This window comes from Mytilus trossulus, chromosome 5 (assembly GCF_036588685.1).
Source record: "Mytilus trossulus isolate FHL-02 chromosome 5, PNRI_Mtr1.1.1.hap1, whole genome shotgun sequence".
Classification (NCBI taxonomy): Eukaryota; Metazoa; Mollusca; class Bivalvia; order Mytilida; family Mytilidae; genus Mytilus; species Mytilus trossulus.
The window spans coordinates 58,743,878-58,770,525 of record NC_086377.1 but is presented as its reverse complement, the minus strand read 5'-3'; the positions used below and the strand labels follow the sequence as shown (position 1 = coordinate 58,770,525).

Below are 26,648 nucleotides of genomic sequence, written 5' to 3'. Positions count from 1 at the left end.
CATCAAAGCTTGTTACTGGCCATCTGATCCAGCCACCTGGAACTCCTCTACTTTTGCCCTTGACATTGCATTATGCATCGGAAGAGAAAAATCAGTCAATATTTTCGATATTGCCCTCTGGCCATCTGATCTAGCCACCTGGAACTTCTTTGCATTTGATGCATAGAGAGAAAAATCAGTCAATATTTTCCATATTGCCCTCCAATATGGCATAAGTCTGGATCTGCCAGATGTTTTGGACAAGGTAAAAAGAATGTTTCATTGAATGGAGTAGTAATGATCATATTATTTCTGGGCAGTGGGTGAGGCAGATGGGAAATTTGTGTCATTTCAGTGCATAAGATTATTTACATTTTATGATGCAACATTTGCAGGCAAAAAAAAAATGGAAAAAAAACTACGGGAAAAGGACCAGATGGTCCATAGTGCACCATTCATAAAATTTATTACTACTGAAGAATAGTAGCACCAGATGGGGAAATTACTGCATTGCAAACATTATGGGGAGATATTACACAGTTGTAAAAATATCTTGTTGATATGGAATGAAATGCAATAAAGTCAGACCTTTTATAACTTGATTACCATCATAGTACCATGAGGGAGATGGCATGCTTAAGGGATGAAGTAAACTGCTCTTAATACATATTTTGTGTACAATCTTTTATTGTGTTACTTATTTTACTATATGTGCATGTGCGCAGACAATTCAAAAAAATAATTTTGAAAAAAATTGCTCCGCTCCAAAAATGATACCCAGTTCTTTGAATATTTGAAAAATGTAGCCGAAAGGCATCGATCTATCATAACATGATATTTTATTTGTACTTGGCATTGAACTAGAGTAAAAGACTTGCCAAACCTCAAATATATATCAGTACCTGTTTTCTATACCTCTTGCAAATTACATTTCTTTTCCCAAGACAATACTATAATCAGTTGGCCATGAAAATTGTCTGATTCCGTTGGCATGGATGGTAATTATTTACGAACTATTAGTAAGAATGTTTGGCCTGTCTGTCTGTCTTTAAAAGAGCACAAAAATTCTATCTCTTATACATTTTTATGGGCTAATTCAGAAAAAAATTGACACCAGTAAATTTAGCATTAGAAAAATGGTTAATGAAAATAGGAAATTTGTAAATGTTTGAATGTAAGAAGTTGACCTCAAGGATGAGATGGGGTAATTGAATTGAAATTCATATTTAGGTCCAGAACTCTTTCAGAAAAAGTTGTTTAGTCGACAGCACTTTTGAAATTTATGGACACTGCAGGAAAAATTAAATATTAATGGATAGGTTTGACAAATTCTCCTTATAAGTCTTTTAAATATATATTTAGTTATATTATATTTGACCCACTTCATTCACAAAATATTGTACCTAAATGTGCTGTATTTATCATGTGTTTATATAAGTGGCATGAAATTTTATAAATAGTCAGATTTAAAAGTGACGCAAGTTAATGTTTTTTACTAGCTCATCTTTTACTTTTTTCAGCTGACTATTCAAGAAATTTAATAAATAGACAATTTTGAGGTTATATAAGTATTATACCTATATCATCTGACATCATAATCTATAATTAAACTTTGTGCATTCTTTGGTGACACACGACCCTAATTTTGTCACACAAATTTGTAATTTATACACAAATGTTACACCTGGATGTTACTTTGTCTGACATGTCAAAAGTTGTAATGGATTCTTCAATGGCACGACAGTGAAATTCTAATATGTCATGGCGCTGGAGGGAGGGTTAATTCAAACACGTGTTTACCATGTTTACCTTCAAATTCCATGCACCAATAACATAAAAATATAGAAAAAAAAAACATTCCTTGAAAAACACAATATTGAAATTTTCAAAGATATTGAAATTTTAAAACGTCATGGTATTTTGATGGAGGGATGCATATGATTCATATATTTGTTTGCCATCTAGTAACAATGAAAGATGGTTTGATTTGTCTTAAATACTGCAGTCAAACCTGCTTTTAAGGTCACCTCTGTTAGGTCAAATCTGTCATGTCAGGTCACCATCTTCTTGTCTCATTAGAGTAATACCTACATGCATTTAGAATCTATTCTAAGATCAGTTTGCTAAATTGGTCTTGAAGGTACCTTTTCAATGTATGATCAGGTTAGACTGTATTCACTATTCACATAATATGAACTCAGTCTATAGATGTCATAAAAAAAAATCGACCTAGTATATTTGTATATTTTATTTATAAATTAAGGTTTCTGTAAAAAACGTACATTTACTGATGTCATGTGACTTTTTTTTCTTTTTCAATCTGATCTCTGTTAAGGTGTCGGATGGTTCATAAAGGTACAAATTCTTTGGAATAATATATCTACTTGTAGTTCAGGATTATTATACTGATATTGATCAAAACAATTCTAAGCTTATATTTTGGTACGCCAAATGCATGTTTTCCTCTACACAAGATTCACCAGTGGCGCCTAAATCACATCAGTAACATGGCTACTAATACGAAATTGATGAGCATTTAAGATAAGATCGAAAAAATTTGAAAGGATTGTGTAAATCAACTGTTCTATGATCTGGGCCCAATGATACATGTATTTGAAATAAAAATTATTTTTTGTATTTTTAGATGTTTTCTCCACCAACTGGAGGAAATGGTGGCCACCCTGGTAACCACCCTGGCGGACACCCTGGTGGTCATCCTGCTGGTCATCCTGCTGGTCATCCTGCTGGTCACCCTCCTGGGATGAACTATAAACAAGGTATGTAAATTCTTTATTAAATGGAACTAACTCTTCTGTAAACACTTCCTGGTTGAAGGTTTATCATATTTGTATGCAGTAATGTTGAACAAATGTCTAGTGTTCTGAAAAACTTACAGATTTAGATGCTGACCACGGCACCAAATATTATGTAGGTCCACCAGTTTAAGGCTGTTGTCCAAGTTAAAGTTTGTGCTGGTTTTATTATTTAGGCTCTCTGGTATCTTGTAAATACAATGTTGATACTGAACCATATAATTACAGTTCACGATGAACTATTAAATCTACAGGTCCAGAGCTCAATTTTTGAAATTTTTTAGTTGGATTCTGTTGGCCTGTAGATATGATTTTAACAGGCCCAAGAGCAATTTTACAAGCCTGGGCTGCCTGGCTTGCCATTCAGTGCAAAGACTGTAATTATTGTACAAATAAGCCTTATCTGATCTTTTATCTAGACATGCATGCATGAAAATAGTTAAAACAAAATTTCTGCAAATATTGTTCCTCATGTGGACCACCAAATGTTAAGTCTTGGTGGTCTGAATGACCACCAGGCTAAGCATGATTTCAAGAACTCTGATGACTTAGATAAATTCTTACATCATAGTCCTAGACACAAGAACAGTTGTGTTTGTATTTTTCCTTTGAAATTGAACCTCTAAACAGAGGCCACCTTTATAACAATTCTGCATTTTCCTGGTTGACCGGTTATAATATTTCTTTATATATATGATTACATGTAGCTCAAAATTTGATTTGCAGCCTTTCCTGTGACCACAGAATCTAAATGTAAAATATACCAGTCTCAAAAAGTCCTAAAAAGATCAGTTCTTTTTACTGTATCTTTAAAAAAAAAAATTCCCTGTTTAGAGCCCCATATAAGTTTTTGTCGTGAATAAAAAGTTGAACAGGTGTTAGACGAGCCACAAGTACAGCTACTACCTGTGTGATAAATTTTACCTGAAGTTGTACAAATTTATTAGCCCTCAAGCGATCATGTTATGGCTGGTGCTTTTGTTCACATTATCACCTCTTAAGCTCCGGATAATAGTTTATGGTAAAGAGAAATTGAATTTCTTCTGAAATGGAGATGTTACTGATCAGCTGATTTCTTAAAGCCTCCTCGAGAAATCGTTGTAAATAATGTAATTGATTATTTTGTGTGATAAGTTTCTACGGAAAAACTCCAAACGAGAAAATGCTGGCTTGGGATTGAGACAAACGTAAGAGTTACAGACTGGACCTAAAGTGTGTGTGAAATTTTTTTTAAATACCCAAATTAAATGCCACATTCCTTCCTTTACCAGCGTTACTTAAAAAGTTTTAAGTTCAACTTGAAAAGTTTGCTTTTACCTAAAAGGCTTGTAGAAAAGCAATAGCAAGCAAAGATTTTATTGATTTTTTTTATAATTTTCTTTATTTAGCTAATAGCTTTTTAATACCCTAAATAGTTTTCAAATCAAAGAAATTATGGGTATGTGCTCTATATTAGGGATAAAATAGAATACATCCAGAAATGTCTATCAAAGGAGTTCTTTTTAAAAGAGCTATATAAATTATATTCATGAATTTAAAATAGTAAATTATAAATATGACCAAGACAATTTGTTTTCCCTCTATTATTTCTAATTTGAAAGTCTTTTTAAAGATATATAGATGAATTAAAACTGTGGTTTGCTTCTGAAGATTTCATCTATACAAAATAAAAATCAAAAATGAATGCAAAGTTGTTTTGATAAAATAAATCATCTAAAATATTCTTAAATTGATATAAATTTGAAATTTGTATAAAAAATGTTAATAGATTAAGATTTTGCACTGTCACCTAGTTGTAAAGAGTTTTATTATACTTATAGTAAAAAACTGGCCATATTTGGATTTCAGATTATTGTCGTAAATTTTACTATAATGTTCATTTCAATATTAAAGAAATCAACGGCCGTTAAATTATCGTGTGGGGAGGCCAGGTGCACTATTTCAAAAGGCTAAAATGTATAAGTATTACATATCATTTTAAGTAGAATTTGTAAGAAAGAAGAAAAAAACAGCGTTTATTTATCATCTTATTGTAATTAAAACATCTCATGCAGCTATTAAAATGAAGTCTGATAGTGATATTATGAAAAATGTTATTTAATATTTGTTTATTTTGGTTTGGATGAGGCTGACCGTTTTATTGTTGAGTTGAAAAAGTAGAGTATAATTTGCAAATAATGCAGAATAAAGTACAAAAAAGATACAGAATATATATAAGAAAAATGTAACAAAAAGAATAAAGAATAGAGAATAATGGGGTGTCAAAAAATACTATGAACCGTGATGTGCTACAACCCAAAAAATTCAGATTAAAAACAGAATACACTGAGAAATGAAGATACCCCCTCCACCCAATTGAGAACCTCAAAAAAATATAATCTTTCTGTATTTCCAAACACATGTACCATTTTTGTAAAAAAAAATAATTCCACCCATGCAAGGTCTTTAAAATTTTACCAGATTTTACCAATTTTCAACAGCCCTAACAATGTAGATACAAAAACTATTGCTTTGGAGTATCTAGATGTTAAGTACATGTATGTAGAAACATGTATGATACCTATAGATTGAAAAAAATGTATAACATATGTGTTTTACTAAGGATGTGTACTTCAGGTTTGCCTCATACATATGTGTTTTACTTGATTTGACCTATTTTAAGTCTAACAGGCCATAGATGCAAAGATTCTATTGAGAAGTATCTTAACATCAATTAAATACCTTTGGATGTAATACATACATGTACAACTTATCTGGGGATTTGAACTTGAGGTTTGCCTTACATGATTAAGACAGCAAGGTGTAAAATAATGTCAAAATTGTAACCACAGGCTTTTCCTCACCTTTTGTGTTTTATCAATCTACAGTGAGTAATGGGATTACTCCCCCCCCCTGCCCCCTTAATATAAAATCTAGACCCTCATTAGTAATTTTTTCAGCCGGAATACCATTATTAGGTATTTTTGTGAAGGGGGGATTTGTTGGAACCTTGCAAGTTCTCTTCAATTTGAGTTCATAACAAGGTACAAAAACTGCTACTTGTAACTCAATTTAAAGTACCTGTACATATTATATATACAAATATTATTTATTTTTTGTGGAGGATTTGTACAGTTTAACCGATTGCCCTTAATATATGATTAAGACAGAAAGGTACAAAAACTGCTACTTGTAACTCAATTTAAAGTACCTGTACATATTATATATACAAATATTATTTATTTTTTGTGGAGGATTTGTACAGTTTAACCGATTGCCCTTAATATATGATTAAGACAGAAAGGTACAAAAACTGCTACTTGTAACTCAATTTAAGGTACCTGTACATATTATATATACAAATATTATTGATTTTTTGTGGAGGATTTGTACAATTTAACCGATTGCCCTTAATATATGATTAAGACAGAAAGGTACAAAAACTGCTACTTGTAACTCAATTTAAGGTACCTGTACATATTATATATACAAATATTATTAATTTTTTGTGGAGGATTTGTACAATTTAACCGATTGCCCTTAATATATGATTAAGACAGAAAGGTACAAAAACTGCTACTTGTAACTCAATTTAAGGTACCTGTACATATTATATATACAAATATTATTAATTTTTTGTGGAGGATTTGTACAATTTAACCGATTGCCCTTAATATATGATTAAGACAGAAAGGTACAAAAACTGCTACTTGTAACTCAATTTAAGGTACCTGTACATATTATATATACAAATATTATTTATTTTTTGTGGAGGATTTGTACAGTTTAACCGATTGCCCTTAATATATGATTAAGACAGAAAGGTGTAATTTAACGTAACCACAAGAATTTCCTCTCCTTTTGTATTTCTTTAACCTACTGTGAGCGATTGGAATATAGGTTTAAATTTTACTATGATCATTTCAAAACTTGACTTAATTATAATTTAACAAGTTCAATTTAAATTTGTAATTTTGATTTTGACAAACCTAGTCTAGTACGAATGTATTTTAAATTACCATACACAAGTTGTTATTTGTGTATTTGAAATTTCGGATGTCATATAGTTTTGTAACTCGGATGAATAACGAGAAATTTATTTCAAATAATTCATATTTAGTGATTGATCGTTAAATGATGCGATCAAGTTAATAATTGATTTATTTGGTTTAGTGATTCATGATATATAAATATACATGTACACGTAATATAATAGATTTTTGTTCAACTTGAAACAGAGTTCTAAAAATCGTTTCCTAAACAAATGCATGGTGGTCTTCACTTAGGTCTAGATCTTGAGAAAGTAGATCTGCTGGTCCTCACTATTATTTCAATCCTTAAATACCTAAATTGTGTTAGTCCTTTGTAAAAAAAAAAAATTTTTTGGGGGAGGGGCAGCATCTTTGGGGATTTTGAAGGACTACTAATATGACTACTTGTATAATATGCGTACATCAGTATAATTTCATTTACTTACTACTGTAATCACTAGCCAGTCAATACTGAGAATGTGAGTTGAACCCCACTCTTGCGGGAACGCTCAACTCAAAGCTTAATTGACAAGTGGGTCTCATTGGGGTCTAAGCGTGACTCAGGATTGATGAATTTTTGTAAGCGTCACACGTGAAAGTCAAATTATTGTGGCGTGAAAACAGGAAATGAGGTCTTGTGGGATCCGGGAAATGACAAAAAAGTGAGAACTAAGTCAGTAATCAGGAAGGACGTGCACCTTGCGCCAATTGCGCTTATCAACCAGAAATGGCGCATAAAGTGACAAATGTAAACGCCCGCGTGGCGCATGATATTTTTCACTTCGTTTTAAAACGTTGAGATATCGTCAAATGGATTTCCGATCGTATTTCGTGCCGCCATGTGTGAGTACACAACTTACTCCAATGATAGGAGCACCTTTATATTTTTGGGACGTCTCCGGTGTTTTCCTATGGTAATAATAGCAACATGCGGTATGACTGATTACCCAAAAAACGTAATTAACCATCATTCATGATATAATTTTTTATAAACAACTTTAAATTTGTGAAAATTGGCTAGTACAGGCGAGAATTCTTCTCTAATTATAATCTTTTAAGTAAGCTTGCTATTATTTCGATTGAAAAACCCAAAAGCCTTTTTATGAATTATCAAAAGTATAGTATTTGTCGCCATAAAAGGGGCTTAACTGTCCTTGTCAATTTTTTTGGTCTTTGACTCGTTTTGACATTTTGTAAACATGCCTTCGGCGAATTGTTGTTGTGTCTAATCAATTAACGTTGCTCTCTACTGTTATTCTTGTCATCGTGATGAAGTAATAATAATACAAGTGCAGAGGAAATGCCAGAAACGTCCTCTAATACGGAACGTCTCGAATAAGTATGGTATCGACGAAGACCCAAATTTAATGTAAAAAAAAACATGAACATGAACAAGGGAACAGTGCCAGTTTTAACATTGTAAATAAAGGTTATCGTAAATATTGCACGGTTTGGAAGAAGTTATTGTATATTCATTGAAATTCATATTACAAAATCACAGGAACAATATCCATGATATTAATTAGAATCATACTTGTAAGTACAGTGAAATATACACTTTTTTTAATTTTTTTTTTATTGTAAACGAATGGCCCACTCATTTGACAACATGGCCCATTAATTCTAAAAATGGCCCATTGAATTTATTTTTCGGGGGCCCTGGGCCCATAGAGAAAAAATCCTTCCAGATCACTGCTAAGTGGAATACAGGAATCTGACAAAACAATAAGCGGGATCTGGGATCGTAACCCCCCAAATGAGACCCCCTGACAAGGATTGTCAGTTTTCCTACCATGGTTGGTGGTTCTCTCTGGCACTCAGGCTTCCTCCATCAATAAAAACTGGCAACCGCAAAATAGCACAAAAGTGGCGTTAAAAATACTAAAATAAAATAAAATAAAATCATTACTCCTGTCAGACAAATGATTTAAAACTTCAGAAATAAAAGATATGATGACTTTCTATTTCAGTAAAATTATTCTCTGACGTAAGCCATTTTCTTATCTTTTTGTCTATTTGAAGAAGACTAGAATTCCATGGACGAAAATTTTGAGTTGACAAATATACACCTTATTGCCTTTTGAGCTAAAAAAAAATAGTAATTGTTATATATTTTTCCCATTTGGTGAATCAATTTTTTTCCAAACTACTCCAACCCATCCTATTAAGTTTGATAAGGAACTACTTAATTGTAAATAACTAACTTGAATCATATACATAGTAATGTAGCCTTAAACAAAGTTTTTGATGTAAGAATATAAAAGAACAAAAAAGACCCATATTTAAAACAGGTTGGTTGTTTATAAAAAAAAATCACGATGAATCAGTTTCTCTCCAAACTATTCCAGCCCATCCTATTACATGTAATTTCAATAAGGAATTGTTTAATTGTAAATAACTAATTTCAATTGTACCGTAAAACAAAGTATTTGATGTAAGAATATAAAAGAACAAAAAAGACCGATATTTAAAACAGGTTGGTTGCTAAACATCTGCGGCCTGTGTCAACATCGGCAGCCACTTTACAGAACAGCTGTTGCCAATGTAAACATTTCTATCTGATGTTATCTTGTAGTCAATCTGAACTTAATCAAATTTCTATATTTTAAATTTTACACACACAAAAAGTTGAATAGGGATGCGAGTTATGAAATAGGGATAATTATTGGTTTAGATTACTGTGGACTCATTTATTTTCGTGGATTAAGAAAAACTTGCATATTCGTGGATATTTAATTTCGTGGTTTTGCTGAAGTCTGCATACAAACCTATAGAATATTAATCATTCGTTGAACATTAAATTTCGTGGTTTAACTGTGCCCACGAAATCCACTAAAATTGGTATCCAACGAATTATAATGAATCCACAGTAATTTATGAAAAAGTGTAGTACATATGGCATTTTCAGTTACATGTTCATGTGAAAGATGTAGCAATCTTAGTTTCCTCATTTGATACCATCAATAGCTTGACTCAGTCTGCATGTTGAGGGTCCATTTTGATGATGCTAGACTAGTGAAATTTTATATGGACTAGTTATTAATTATCGCAACACTTTGTTGGACCAAAAAAAAAAATGTTGGAATATTGCATTGGTCTTCAGACTAGTAGTTGAAAAAGTTTTTGGTGCAGAATAGCTTGCTTGCTATATATATGTTGTATATGTTTGTAGAATGACCTTTAGATGATTTCCTTTAACATAATTTAGAGAGTTGTCTCATCAGCAATCACACCACATCTTCTTATTTGTTTGTTTTTCAAATCAGACTCGTTCATTTAAAGGGGAACTGGTGAAAGTCAAAAACTCAAATCTGAAACTCCCGCCAAAAAAGTAGCTTTCTGATGTCTTATATTTTGAAGAATTTGTAGAACAAGTACATGTCCCTGAACAACCCCTCCTCATTCCTTGAAAATATAGTAATACACATATTTAGTATGATTTCTATATGTCTGCCTGTCCCCTTCAATATGTATGGAAGGGTTATACATTTGTTTTAAACTAAATAATGTTTAGTTTAAAATTTAAAGCACTCATTTTGTAGAAGTTGATATTGAATGTCGTACAGTAAATGTTTTCTTTAGACATTTGACATTTTAGTTTAAAGGGATTAGGGGAGTGGTTATGAGTTGAGATTAAACCTTTTAATCACATTTTTGATACAAATTGTTTTCTTTTAAATGATAAGTCGTTTTATTATCATTCACAATGAGAGAAAAAATTTGTTTGCAGATGTTTTAGCTTACAAATCTGAAGATTGAGGTGAGAGAGTACAGATCTTATAGAGCTAGTTTTCAATGTACCTGATTTGGTGCATTAGTGAATAAGGATATATTTCTTTTCATTTATGGTGGGACAGGGTACAAATTGGCCAAATTGGTGATGCCTGTGTCATGTCCACCTACCTATGTGTCACTTGCGCATGTCTTGGAAAATGAGTCCAGCCTTTGTTTTTAGAAATTTATTGGTATACAAAATTCAATTTCATTGGACAGGAGTGAAAGTGGACTGCCTGTCTACAAAGGAGAGGTTGCAATTATTAAATTGTGCCTTCATTAGAAAATCTAGTCAAAATCTGGTAAAGGCATACCTTCGTCTCAATTGTACTTGTTCATCAAACGATGATCAACACATAATCACCCAAATTAGATTTTACTATAATCTAATCTGTTAATAGTCACTAGGAGTTAGTTGTTATCCTCAGGCTCTTCCATGCCAATATTTAGTCATGGTGTATCCAATTTGTAACATGTAAGAATTAGTTTATTAATTTACGAATTAACTCAAATGGCTGACTGTAGCTTTTCACAGTTTATTAGACTGGCTGTATTTAGAATGAACACTCACAGCTGTAGTACTGCACAGTTAATAGTTACTGGCTGTAGTATTATGAACTGGTTGTAATTACAGTGACATAAATAAAGGACTGTTGTGATTTATCCAAAATTGATTTAAATGGAACAGTGGGACAAAACCTTCTGTGTTGTCTGTTTAAATCTGACCTCATCACCCCTTTATAAAAGATTGTAATACTACACCAGATAAAATAGGACAATCTTCTGCCAGGTGATTTCAAAGGCTTAATTGAGATATGTCAATTATATCATTTGACCCTGATTAAAGAAATTTGATCAAATTTGGAAGAAATTGAGGCTACTGAAAATCGTTAGGGGAGGTTATTTTCTAAAACATAACAAATATATTTCTTATAAAAAAACACTAAATTATTAAATAATGAAAAATTTGAAGTAAGTTCACATACAAGACAGTATATTTAACATGCTAAATGAAAATTCAAAACATGGGAAGTGCTCAACGTGGAAACCCAAGAATATGAAGATAATATTTTGGGAAATTACTCAGAAAGAATAGATCACTTTTGTTCTGTTGAATTCTCATTGTGGACATTACTAAAATATAAATGATTCTTAGCTTTTGAAATATATATATATTCTACTGAATGGAGTTGATGGAATTTAGAATTTATTAATGCAAAATAAAACCTGAGGTGTGAAAATCCTTAGCCACTTATGAGATTAAAGATTGGGACTAATATCTTATAAAGGTATAACTTTATTGGCCATTGGTAAATCGAAAGGTGCCAAGGGTTATCTAATCCTGACAGATAAATGTGTCACCTTGTGTTGACACACTAACTTTTGACTGTTATATACAAGTATTACACATGTAAGGTCGTGTGTTTAAAGACAACTGAATGTTGTTGAAATGTACACACATGTCTTATAATAGGGTGGTCAGTGGTTTAAAAGACATCTGGCCTGTGAATTAATACATGTACATGTACAATGAGTGGTTGTTTAAATAGTGTTCAGTGGTCATTAGGCCAGTGAAATACCTTTTGGAATTTATTCATATGTAGAATTAAAAGTTTTAAAAAGTTTTGGACTAAGGAAATAATTGGCTGTTTTGTTTGCATAACATTCATGTTATTAGATGATGTTTGTTGATTATAATGAAGAAAATGATTTTGAATGATAATAAAGATGAGAACATCCATGTTGAAATAATATAAATGTAAGACCAAGTGACGAAAAAAGAAAGTTTAAGGTCATACAGTGACCAATAGTTTTTAACTCCTACATTATTTGGTTTTGGTGGAGAGTTGACTCATTGGCAATAGTACCACATCTTCTAATTTTCATATACATGAATAATCAATTTTAGAACATTTTGATTTATTGAAAGACACCAAATGACACAAATAACGAACAGTATTGAAATTTACAAGATAAATATCAAGGAAAAAGGTGTGAAAACAAGAAATTGAGACAAATGTTTATTACGATGTGTTTAATGTCAATATAAAGGTTAGATTTCTACTGTTCTTATACTTCCTTTATTTTATTTTTTCTGAAACATGAATATGAAATATCTGCTGCTGAACGGCCAGCAATATGCAGTCAATTTATCATCTTTCTCTGGTATGGTTGTGAACGTCTCTGCTCAAATATAGTTCTTTTAGCTACCTGCCTAGCTACAAAACCAGGTTTATATAAAAAAAAGAAGATGTGATATGATTGCCAATGAGACAACTGTCCACAAGAGACCAAAATGACACAGACATTAACAACTACAGGTCACTGTACAGCCTTCAACAATGAGCAAAGCCCATCATTCCTCCCGAAAATGTCTATACCAAGTCAGGTATATAGTTATCAAAAGTACCAGGATTATAATTTAGTACGCCAGACGCGCGTTTCGTCTACATAAGACTCATCAGTGACGCTCATATCAAAATATTTTTAAAGCCAAACAAGTACAAAGTTGAAGAGCATTGAGGATCCAAAATTCCAAAAAAGTTGTGCCAAATACAACAGTTGTTTTCCATACATTCCATTGGTTTATAAAGTAAGAGATATATTTTATGAGTTTTATGGTCTCCTCTACTTTGAATTCATTTGGAGTTTTGGTATTTTTTATTTTTTTTTTATTATAAAACATATATTGAAATATATACATGTACATGTATATTTTGAAATTTACATATTAAATGTCAGGGAAAGGTGTGAAAACAAGAAACTAAGACAAATGTTTATTGCGATATGTTGAATGTCAATATAAAGGTTAGATTTCTAGTTTCCAGACTTCCTTTATTTTTTTTTTATATCAAACAAGAATATGAAATATTTGCCGCTGAACATGTCAAATTTCAAAGAAAGGTGTGAAAACAAGAAATTAAAGACAAATGTTTATCATGATGTTGTTAATGTCATTGTGAAGGTTAGATTTCATCCAAACTGAGACTACCATTTTTTTTTTTATTGCAAATATGAATGAAATATTTGCCCCTGACTGATCTACTGTTCCAGACTTCCTTTATTTTTTTCTATATCAAACATGAATATAAAATATTTGCCGCTGAACATGTCAAAGTTCAAAGTAAGGTGTGAAAACAAGAAATTAAAGACAAATGTTTATCATGATGTTGTTCATGTCATTGTAAAGGTTAGATTTCATCCAAACTGAGACTACCATTATTTTTCATTGAGAATATGAATGAAATATTTGCCCCTGAACAGCCAACAAAATTTGATGAATTTTATAATTGTTTTTCTTTCGTATGGCGGTGAATATTTGAGCCGGTGAAGTTCCAAGTGTATGAGCCTAACATACTGGGCATCTGCTTATATTTTTGACTGCATTAAAACATCTTCCCGGGTAGGATTGTTAGGATTGTAATATTAGCCGCTGGGTGTTGTGTACCCATCATCTTTCAATTGATCCCTCACAGTTTGGGCTATTGTTAAAAAAGTAAATAAATTATAACTGTTTTTTTGGCAAATTGTAAGCTCTTAAAAGTTATACTCCTTGAATTTTCTGTGTGTTCAAAATTTTTATGCTGTCAGTGTTAAATTCATTTTCAGGATTTCTTGACACAAATTTGAAATTTATGTCTAATTATTTTTTATTCAATTTTTGAAGGAAAAAGGTTGTTAGTGATTTAGGGATGTATGAACAGCCAAAATGTGTACTCTCATTAGCATGAAAACACTTTGACTAAGTGTTTTCAAATATAGATATGTTTATGGCTTAAACCAAATATAGTTTGTATTTTATAAGCTTTGGATAGAGGTGATGAATAAAGTATTTTTGTTTATTATTTCCATATGAAAACAATAGTTCACAGTTTGGTTAATAATTATGGAATTCAGTTTTTAGCCATCAAGTTCAACCCCAAATGTAAATTTTTATGATAGAAATACATTTTACATGTACAAAGGTGGGAAGACGAGTTATATTTACAAAAGTGGTGAAAAGTTTTTCGAACTTGTAAATTTAGAAGTTTCATTCCTTTATAAAATATATAACACTTATAAAGGACAGATTTATTTTTAGTAAGGTTGCCCATTATTAGACAACTATCCAACAAAGTACAATTATGTTAACAACAGCAGCTAATCTATAGGTTACCGGTACTTAACGTTCAACGATGAGCAAAATACCACATTGTTTGAAATTTTCTGTAATATCTGGAGACTGAAAGAGTTTGTCCACAGAATTCTAGGCTTATTCCAATGTATTTTGATCATTTTTACAGACCAGACAATTAACAGGTATTATTTTGATAGGCCCGATCTGGAAAAATGACTTCTGGTTTGCAAACTACCTAAATTTTGGACTTATAATGACAATGGCTTATTTTGAGCAAGTTAATCAAATTGGATTAAACATAGACTTATGGTATAGATCTATGAGATAAGAATGACTTAAAAAAAAAACTGGGATCAAAATGTCAAGCTTTGCTGACAAGGATGTGACAACAGTGTACATGTAAGCCAATGAAATTGCAGCCTTTAAAATTTTGTGCATTAATCTGACAAAATCAGAGGAGGCTTTTTTACAAATTTTCTGAATTTTAGATTACTTTGGACATTTGTTTACTATGCACAGCAAGAAGTCTTATACAATTAAAAAAATACTTAACCATTTATAGAAAAAATTCACAAAAAATTAAATTAAAATTAACATTGGTTGAGAACATGTGTGTTGAAACTGAGCCAATTGTTTAACATCTTTCTTGTGTTAAATGTTTAACCTTAAAGACAACATTTGAAAAAAAATAATAATGAATAGATGTTCTTATATGCTTAGAAAAAAGAGTCAATTGTTTAACTAAGTGTTTAACCTATAAAAACAAATATTTCAAATTTTTTTTAAAGGGTGTTTAAGCATGAAATGAAAAGTGAAGCAATTCCTTTATAATCACATGTTTAGTGTTTAACCAAAAAGACAATAATTTAAAAAAAGAAAATTAAACAATTTTAAGATTTCTTTTATTAAACTGGAATCTGATGTTGTCATTTTTTGATGTGGTTCATAAGTGTTTTTTGTTTCTCAGTCTCTTTTACAGATTAGACCTTTTTTCCCTGTTTGAATGGTTTTACACTAGTTTGTTGGGCCCTTTATAGCTTGCTGTTCGGTTTGAGCCAAGGTGCTCTGTTGAAGACCATACTTTAACTTATATTTACAAATTATGACTTGGATGGAGAATTGTCTCATTGGCACTCATACAATATCTTATAACTATTAGATATAATAAAATTGAGAATGGAAATGGGGAATGTGTCAAAGAGACAACAACCTGACCATAGAAAAAAAACAACAGCAGAAGGTCACCAATAAGCATGTAATGAAATGCAAGTTAATTGTTTAACATATGTTGATCTTTAGATACAAAAAAAAATCAAAAAAAAAATCACAGTTTTATGGTAAAATTAGTTATGATGATTTAAGATAAGCATGACGGGAGTCAATTGTTTAACATGGTGTGTTAATTATAAATATTTAACACAATTTAAAACAAACAATTCATAAAAGTAAGGCAAAAAAAATTAGCTGATACTGAGCTGATACTGTTTAAGCATGTGACGAAACGTGAGTCTATTGTTTAACATTGTGTGTTAAATGTTTAACCTTATAGTACATGTATAACTTATAGACAAATTTCTTGAAAAAAAAAAATCACAATGTGAAGAAGGCAATTTATTAATGATGTTTAAGCATGTAATGAAAAGTGAGTAAATTTGTTCTCATTTATAAGTGTTTAAATTTAAAGACAAATTTAAGAGAAAAAAAATATTATCTTAATGCTGTTGAAGCATGTAATAAGATTATAGTCAATTAATTGTTTGTCTCTATAAAAACACAACAATTATAGGAAAAAAATTTCAACAATTTAAGAAAAAAAATTACAACAATTTAAGAAAAAAAATTAAACATTTTTGAGATAAAAATTAATTAATGATGATTAAGCATGAAATAAAATAGAATTTATTTTTTTGTCTCTAAATGCAACAATTTAAGGGGGAAAATCAAACTTATAAAGAAAAACAAATTCAAACAATTTTTATATGACAAAATTAATTAATGCTGATTAAGCATGTAATGAAACGTCAGTCAATTGTTTAACTTTGTGTGTTAAGTGTTTAACCTTAAAGACAACAGAAGTGTTCTTTAATCCATTGTCTAATGGTTCTGATCAATAATGAAGAAATGTAGAATGTTGTTTACTTCACTCTCCCTACGGCCAATTATAGAGGAAAGGCTAATAGAATTGTCACAAGTGAAATCGTTGGGAATTCACATCTTCAGCTCGTTTAATTCCGATCGCAGTTTGATTTGAATGGAAAGGCTGTCGTCAGTCCTGATGGGGCAACCGTAACAGGAAATATGATTGGATTTTTCGATTATATGTCGCAGCGCCGCGGATTACTTTTGTAATGACTTGTGTATGTTTATCAATTTGTCTGTAATTTGTTCGGGAACACCTTCTAAAGTCGTCCAATTGTTTTATCTGGCTTAGGAGGAAATTATGGTTCTCTATTTATACGCCAGCAGTTAATACCAGTGTAGAAAAATTGATTTAGAGTGAATAAATTTACACATTTGGTATCAAAACTGAGGAGGTTGCTTGTCTTTGAATATTTTTCTTGGCAGGGGTCAGAGTTCTCGTAAAACAATGATAGTTATTTGTAAAGTATAATTTACTAAAAAAAAAATGGAGTTCTAATAGCTTTGTAAAATTTTGATTTGAATTCTCAATCTGTAAGATCTTTTGTAATAGGTTAACGTTAGTCCTATTGTTACAGGGATTATGTAACACATTAGGTAGCTGTAGCGTTTAAGTAAAAGATCTTAGAAATATATATTGAAGTAAGTTTAAATTGAAAATTTTGAAATTGAAATAGAAATAAGATATTTTTATAGCTTATTTTAGTTTAAACAGAATAAATTCAGGTAACTTTTTTCAAGAGCATATCTTACACTGATGAGACAGATTTTGATGGCACCACCTATCCACCTTTTTAATTTATAAACAGGTATAGAATGTTCAAAACTTCTAGATATTCAGCTATATCCTTATTATGGTAGTACCATTAATTTTCTCTCCCATCGTCAGTCTTATGCACAATGCAAGCCTTAAAATGAAGGAAAGGAAATACGATATTGTCTTTATGGACAATGATTGGCATGGAAAAAGGGACATCAAGTAGATTTTTCCTCTCCATACACATGCCCACCACAACTAGCTGTTAGCAAAAGTGTCCAAATCATCCTTACCTGCAGTGAAGCTTAAAAGATATTTTGTAATAATTATTATATTGTCAATGTGTATTTGAAATTTAGAAATCAACATTTGGTTGAAATTTGTGTTTATTTTTCAGGTATGGATGATGGAAATTGGCAGCAAGGAAACCCCCCTCCAGGACACGCTCCTCCCGGACACGCCCCTCCTGGACATCCCCCTCCAGGACATTACAATAATCATCAGGTTAGTCTATGTTCTTAAAATAAAATTGAGAATAGAAATGGGGAATGTGTCATAGAGACAACAACCCAACCATAGAGCAGACAACAGCCAAAGGCCACCAATGGGTCTTTAACGCATCAAGAAAATCCTGCACCCGAAATTGATATTTTAATTAGCCAAAAAATAAAATTGGTTGAGAATTTTCAGTAGAAATATGGTTTTCACAGTAATGTTTTTGCTGTTAAGTTGTTCCTGATAAAAGTTTAACATTATTATACATGTACATTTGTGCATGTAGTAATTGACTCATTTTGGTATTTTTATTTCAATGCATATTATTTTTCTTTGCAGATTCCATATGATGGACAAAATTATGACGGCCAAAATGATAATATGCATCCCTTTATGAGTATGTATGACTTTATCAACTGTTAATTCAAAGAATCAAAGAAAATATCCTAGATTGTTGATGTTAAATGCCACATTTTACATGAAGTGGCCTTGGTGTTTTCATTGGGGTTCATTAAAATTGGTGTTTGAAAGTTGGCATATCCAGAGTGAATCACAAGTTTTGGCATGGCAACTTTCAATGCTTGTTTATAAAGATTGGATTCAAACACACCTCAGCATGAGTCAGGTTCCAAGTTATAAGGCTGGTGGTCAGTATAGATGTGCTAATAAGACCACTGGACCCAGTGATAATGTTTGCCTTAAATTAGTGGAGAATAAAGGCTTTTTCCCCTGGAGAAGAATCCCAATTTGAAAAAAAATTGGCTTAAAATTATTCCCCAAAAAGACAATTTTTTCCCAAACAGTGCAGTCTCAGTAGTAATTGTGCATGAATACAAACTGAAAAACACATATTTAAACAATTTTCTTGCCTAAAATGACTATATGTGCACATTTGAGGGTCTATTTATGTATCATCACTCACAAAATGGGGTCTTATTTTAAAGCAGGGTTTGACTCTTGAAAATGTGTCAGTCAAATTCATGGTTTATTTTAAATTTCCCAATTTGATGAAAATGACACATTTTTTCCCAATAAAAAAGGGTAGAGGTAGTTTTGAAAAAAGGCAACAATATCACTGGGACCACTTAGTCTCCTGCAGAGAGATATAACATTTTAATGAGAAAGCAACCAAATGACACAAAAAAAACCAAGAGACATCTCATAAACTTTGAGTATGCCAATGAATGGCAAATATTCTGGTTTTATATTTGATCATACAGGTTTTAACTGGTCTTATGACATATAGAACATTTGTTATAAGGACCCTCCATAGATTTACATGTATATTGAAAGTTAATTTTCCAACCTTTGAAAACGTGAATGAAAATTTACAATTAACGCTGTTGGGCTTAACCTTAAAGATTCAATTGGGAATAAAAAATAGGTTGGTCAAATTTAACCAGACAGAAGTCGTTTTAACCTATAGCTACATGTATAATGCTAAATTTTTCTGTGTTTTTTTTCTCATGATATTTGTAAATAGAAAGTATAGTATAGAACCAACATCTGCCAAGCTTTTCTGACCTTTTCAAATGACACAGAGTTGCTTATATGGTGGCTGCCATATTTATCATCAGTATCTTTTGAATGTTTTTATCTATCATCAGTATCATTTGAATGTTTTTATCAGTGTCTATGTATGTTTCAGCTAAAGACCACAGACAACAATATGGACCAGGCATGAACTCACAACAGCAACAGGTAAGAGTCTGCTTTTACACAGGAAGTTTATTACTGTGCATTCTGGGTACTGTTAATTCAGAAATGTATGTATTCAAGGAAGTTCAATTTTTTCATAAGCTTTTAAGCAGTCCTTGGCTAAGCCACAAAAATCTAAAATCAGCGAAAAATATAATTTCCCTTGAACCAAGAAAATTGGTATCCATGGAAGTAGATTGTTTGTTGTCAACCAAAAATAGCCAACCATCAGGTTTCAATTTGGTTAAAAGGCCTACTGACCACTCAGTCTGGTCATTTCTAGAATAAACTTTAAAAGAAGACAAGCTTGTGGGCTTTCTGTCAGTATATTACTATCATAGGCCTAATAGTGTTCTTGACCCTCATCTGTTGAAGTAGTCATACAGACCACCCAAGTTACAAAAAAATGTAGGTCATTTCTAGAATAAACAAAACAAAAAAACATGCTAGTGAACATTCTACCATATATTGCTTATGCTATCAAAGGTCTATTGGTGTTTTGACTATTGACATAGTAACCTTACCCGCAGCCAGGAGGGGGTTTGGACAAACCCCCCTTGAAAACAAATAAGCACTGTTAAAGTCAATGTTCTGTTCGAATTGTGACTGTTAAAGTCGAGTTTGTGAGTCCAACGAACCCCCCCCCTCCCTTGGAAATTCCTGGCTACGAGCCTGGTAACCACCAAGTTTTGTCATTTTTGAACAGACCCTATAAAAAAAAATCATGCCTGTTGACTTTAATCTTATATTGACATCTAGACCTATTTGAACCGTTGCTTGGTTTTAAGCTATTGAAATACTGACAACCTCTTTGGTCATTTCTAGAATAGACCCTAAAAGAAACATGCCAGTGAGTGGACTTTTGATCATATATTGATGTCAAAGGTCTATTTGCACCATTGATTGATGCTCAAGTATTGATACATGGACCACCCAGTTAGGTACTTTCTAGAATAGACCCTTAAAGTAATAATGTCAGTGGACTATCTGCCATAAACTGGGGATTCATTGTAATATTCATTCGATACCAATTTTTCGTGGATTTCATGGGCACACCTGGGGAATCAGGAAGTTAAATGTTCAACAAATGACAAATTTTCTATAGGCTTGTATGCAAACCTCTGCAAAACCACGAAATTCAATATCCATGAACATGCAAGTTTTCTGTAATCTACAAAAAATGGTACCCACGAAAAATTAATGAATTAATAGTTGGATAAGATTGCTGTCAAGGGCCTTTTGATGTTTTCAACTTTTGACATCTGCTGAAAAGTTTCTGACGAAAATCACAGCAGGAAGCTATTTACTAAAACAGAGATCGAAAGTTTCGCTGAAATTAATTAACATATATATTTATAAATTATCCCAAGTTAAGTTTCTACAGTAACAGGTTGTTGTACGACATATGTTTTCTACTGGTAAGTATTGTCTCACTGTATTGTTTCACGTCTCTCAAGCGACATGTATTACGCCAAGAAACGACGTTATTTGCTAGAGGAAGAAATGTTGAGAAATTATTACGGCATGGTAAGAATTCTTTAAAAGACATGTCTGTTTTCGTTGAAAAGTTTTTTGAAAATTTCTTTGGTTTGATTTTGTTCGCACATCACTGCCTATATGTATTTATATATGAATTTAGGGTTTGTGATTTTTTCAGGTTTAGAAAAGAGTCTTAACTTTTTTGGAAAGAAGTGGTGTTTAATTCGCCATTTCAGAATCTAATGCATTATGGGTAATATATGGAAAAGCGTACACCACAATGTTGTGATTGGTTAAAAACGTTCCAAACAATTGAAATCCAACCAATCACGTAATGTTATTTTCATTTTGGTGTACGAACAATGAGATTACCCATAGTCCTCTAGTTTCTTAAAGGCAAATAGTCTAGGTCCCTTTTGGTCTTATAGCTCCTCCCATTTTTATGTATCGGCTATTTATACAGCCTTGGCTTTCAAATTTTTTTGATATGAGCGTTCATGCTGAAGGATAAATAAAGAAAAGCCAAGCTGCTCTCACTTACCAAATTTACAAAATATCAACTTCATTTTGTTTAGAGATTTTGTGATGGAATAAGTTTCTTAAAAAAAAAACCTACAATTTTAAATCATAGCATTATTTCTTTAGTTAGTAAATTAAAAGCATTTGATGAAATCGTGATATGATTCTCACAAATAGATATATGTTCAATTTTATATTAACATCTTTGAAATACTTCTTTTTTTGGCAACATTGCCCCTTTAGCACATTTTCCGATTTAAACATATCTCTCTATAATATATTTACACTTGCCAAAATGTGTTTAGGCGACTGAGTCCCGGTAGCACATTGAGAAATTTCTTAAATTGTGATGTTATTCTCACGAAAGTGAGAAATTTTTGTGTTTTATTCAAATAGATATCTCTTAACCTTTTTGAAATTTTTGTTTTGGCAATTTTATCCCTATAGCACATTTTCCGATTTAAACATATCTCTAGTTAATATTTTTACACTTTTACACTTTCCGAGATGTGTTTAGGCGACTAAGTCCCCGTAGCACGTTGATAAATTATAGATGTATCGTGATATTGTTTTCTAATTAGTCTCATGTCGTACTGGTCTCAGGTGCTGAACATTGGAGTCCTCATGTTATTATTGTCAATAAACTATCATAGCTTTTCCTGTCATTTTAAGTAGAGGGGTCATCTCAGAATGGATTTATTGTAGGAGATGTTGAAATTTTCGTTGATGCAATAAGAGGCTTCCTTTCGTTTGATAAGTTTGAACTTTTGATTTTGCCTGTCTGTTTTGAATTTTCCTTGATATATCAGAAATATTTGATACTATAGACATGATAGATAGTTTAGTTATTGATTGACTTGATCTGAACTAGTGTCAGGGGTGGATCCAGCCAATTTTAAAAAGGGGGATTCCAAACCAAGGATAAAAAAGGGGGAATGTCCATTTATGTGTCCCCCCCCCCTTTCTGGATCCGCCACTGAGTGTTATTTATATTGCCATGTCATAGTTATGCCTATGTGGGCAAATTCCTTCATACTCCACTTGTTAAAAAAAGACATACCTTAAGAATAAAGATAACCTGTATGCTCTTTTCATCACAAACATTATATTTGTCATGTTTCTAAAGTCAGGCAAAAATAAGGTTTAAATCTGTATTTGAGTAGTATGATACGAAATTATATTGCATTCTATTCTAACAGAATTTTGACTTTTGAGATGGTCCCTACCAATGATCAGCCTTAAGCCAGGGACGCAGGTGTCCTAGAGAAAGTCTGGATTGATTAGCAAAGCTATGCTGTCTTTTGTTTGTATTCTGAGCTTTATAAAAAATGCGTAATGAATATAAATATGTAATTTATAACTGAGATTCTTCAAAATGAATTTTATACAGAAGGTGGTTTATGACGAAAGAAAAAAAAGTAGATTTTCAAAAGAGTCTAAGTATCATGAAAAGAAATATTTTAATGAAAAATTTATTTGATGAAAATAGTATACGTGTACAAATATAGGTACTGTTGTTATTCTTATCTAAGTCATTGACTGATCTTTATCAGCATGGTGCGTAACACTTTTAAAATTGTGCTAAATTCTTTATTAGCAGTTTGTGTGTTATGAGTTTTCACCTGCGTCTTTTACAATTTTGTAAATAAATAAATGAGTAGGTAGGCACAGATTTAGCTATTTTGAAAAGTAGTTCCAAGGCTCAAACGCCATCAGAAGTTCATACAATTTAGAAAGAAAAATGGAAAAAAAGGAGGGTATCGATGGGGAGTACCAACCCCTGGAACATACCATATGAATCCCCAAACTGATAGGAAATTTACTCTTTTTTCCCCCTATATGATAGCCCTGCTCCTCCCCAAAATATAGGTAGGTAATTCACAACAGATACCAAGTAAGAAATTAAATATGAACTGACTATGCGTTAAGGGCTTTTCTCATTGTTGAAGGCCGTACAGTAACCTATCGCTGTTAATTTCTGTGTCTTTTAGTCTCTTGTTGAGAGTTGTCTCATTGCCAATCATACCACATCTTCTTTTTAATAATTAAAAATTTTAGGTCGTTGTGATCCTATTTTAACCAGTTGTTTGGTTAGTGGATTTATCAGTGATTTTGTATTCCTGATATTGGTTATTTTGAGATAGGAGGCCGAAAATGTTAACATTTTTTATGTGGTTTTAAGTGTTTATAAAAGAATTGAGGTCGTTGTGATCCTGTTTTAGACCAGTTGTTTGGTTTGTCGATTGATCAGTGATTTTGTATTCCTGATATTGGCTTATTTTAAGATAGGAGGTAAAAAATGTTTGCATTCTTTGAAGTGATTTTACATGTTTATGTAATGAAAAGATAAACAACTCTGTACCTATGTAACTCCTGCTCAGGTGTTGAAAACAACCCCTGGTAGCTGGATGCACTTGCTGATTGTTAATCTAATTTAGAATTTGCTTTTATGATAAAAAAAATATATAAAGTAATGGTTTTAATTTATTTTTATGTTGAGATCATTTGATTTGGGACTCTCTGTTTTGAATTTTGCTGAGAGTTCAGTACTTTTGAAATTTTACTTTTTTCTTGCACAATTTGTACTATATATAAAAAAGAGATATAAGAAGATGTGGAATGAGTGTCAATGAGACAACTCTATTCAAGTCACAATTTTCAAAAGTAAACCATTATAAGTCAAAGTACGGTCTTCAACTTTTTTGTTTTAAGGACAACAAATATGAATTACCCCCCTTGCCCAATGTTTTTTTTAAAGAAAAATCTTTAAAAAATCCATAAACAGAATTCTAAAGTCCTAAAATCTCCTGCCAAGAAAGACAACTCTTGTAAAATCAATCATAGGGAAGTTATTTTGAGTTAAGTGTAATAAGGCTTTTTTTCTCATTTTAAATCATCTGGCATGTTACCTTTTACATGGGTTGAATTTTAATGGAAAGAAAGTTGAACAGAAGACACCTAGCATTGTAAATACTTTGGCACACTGATTGCACCTGGAATACTATAAATCATGGACGTTTTATTTATGTAAAACTTGCAGCATATTTATTATGAATATTTTTTATGTTTATGCATTGATAACTGTGAATTTGATGCATGCAAAATTATTCAGAATGTTTAATTCTGTATGTTGGTGTCCTTAGTCAGGAGCCTGTAATTCGAAGGTTGCCATTTGTTGTTGCTTATCAATTTTTATGCCCCACCTACGATAGTAGAGGGGCATTATGTTTTCTGGTCTGTGCGTCCGTTCGTTTGTCCGTTCGTCTGTCCGTCCATCTGTTACACTTCAGGTTAAAGTTTTTGGTCAAGGTAGTTTTTGATGAAGTTGAAGTCCAATCAACTTGAAACTTAGTATACATGTTCCCTTTGATAAGATCATTCTAATTTTAATGCCAAATAAGGGAATTTATTCCAATTTCACGGTCCAATCATAGAAAATGATAGTGCGAGTGGGGCATCCGTGTACTGTGGACACATTCTTGTTTTGTTGTTTATTGTCTTGTACATTAATTGGGCCAACATTTGTTATTTGGGGCTTTAATAGTTGGATGCTGTTTAGGTTTTGCTCGCTGTTGAAGGCCCTGCAGGGACATTAAGAGGTTGACTTTTTCATTTGGTCTCTGGTAGATAGTTGTCTCATTGGCACTCTTGTTATATCTTCTTAATTTTTGATTCACTGATTTTAGCTTGTGACATTTAGAACATTTTTCATTTAGGGAAACTTGTTATGTTACCCCACTCCTTGAATGGTGATCAGAATGGTATCATATTAACACTTTTTGATACTGTTTAGACACCTACTCCTGGCTTTCCAAAACTTTGAATAACAAGAAGGGGCAATACCATATGCTTAGCACAACATAGTGTGCATTCTTGTTTCATTCTAATTTGAGCATTGTTAGTATTTATAGCTTGTAAATTAAAAGGATGGGGTGTGAATTACTATGGATAATTATTTCTCGTTTTGAAGGGGATATTTAAATGTTTATATTGTTATGAAGGAAGGTGATAGTGACACCATCCTGACATTATTACTAACCAGATATAGGTTTTGTTTGTTTTCCTGCTGTTTTGAAGACACATTTGTGGCCTAAGGCTGCTTTTTGATCAGGTTATTGTCTCTGACACATTCCCTATTTCCATTCTCAACTTAATATTGTCTCTTTGACACATTCCCTATTTCCATTCTCAACTTTATTATCTCTTTGACACATTCCCCATTTCCATTCCCAACTTTATTGTCTCTTTGACACATTCCCCATTTCCATTCTCAAATTTATTGTCTCTTTGACACATTACCCATTTCCATTCTCATTTTATTTATTTTTGCCCCATGATGTAGCTGAGGTTCTAATGCCTATACTGCATGCAAAAATTAGTTGGTTTACATACTTTAATCAAGGCATCTGTTTGAAATCTGCAGAATACTGTGGATTCTGTATTATTATTTGTTGGATATCAATTTTCGTGGGTTGTGTTCATACAGGATAGCCACAAATTAAAATGTTCAACAAAATACTAATTTCTATAAAGTTGTAGCCAGACTTGGAAAAACCAGGAAATCCCATATCCACCAAAAAATGAAAGGTTGCTGCAATCCAGGAAAATTGGTACCAACTAAAATGAAAGAATGCACAGTAATATGTATCTATCAGGTAGAATGGAATCGTTACACATATTGAGTTTGAAAAAGTTCAACTTTTACATTTTGATATGTTAAATATGATTTGAAAATTTTAATTAATGTATTTTTATTTGCAGGGAATGATGGGTAATAGTATGCCGATGTCACCTGACACCCTGTCACCTGGAGGTAAAGCTGCATTCTTCCGAGGCATGTGTTCTACCCTTACTTCCTAAAATGGACT

General features: G+C 31.9%; 1 protein-coding gene across 2 annotated transcripts in view; it reads left to right on the top strand.

Moving 5' to 3' along the window:
- The window catches only part of LOC134718979 (transcription factor 4-like), an 80,450-nt gene that overhangs the window by 10,770 nt on the left and 43,032 nt on the right, over positions 1-26,648 (top strand). For both annotated transcript variants that reach the window (XM_063581864.1, XM_063581865.1), the window contains exons 3-7: positions 2,624-2,756; positions 17,987-18,093; positions 18,424-18,481; positions 19,733-19,785; positions 26,542-26,614. In XM_063581864.1, the coding sequence (XP_063437934.1) occupies positions 2,624-2,756; positions 17,987-18,093; positions 18,424-18,481; positions 19,733-19,785; positions 26,542-26,614 (424 nt within the window). The remainder of the gene's footprint in view (positions 1-2,623; positions 2,757-17,986; positions 18,094-18,423; positions 18,482-19,732; positions 19,786-26,541; positions 26,615-26,648) is intronic.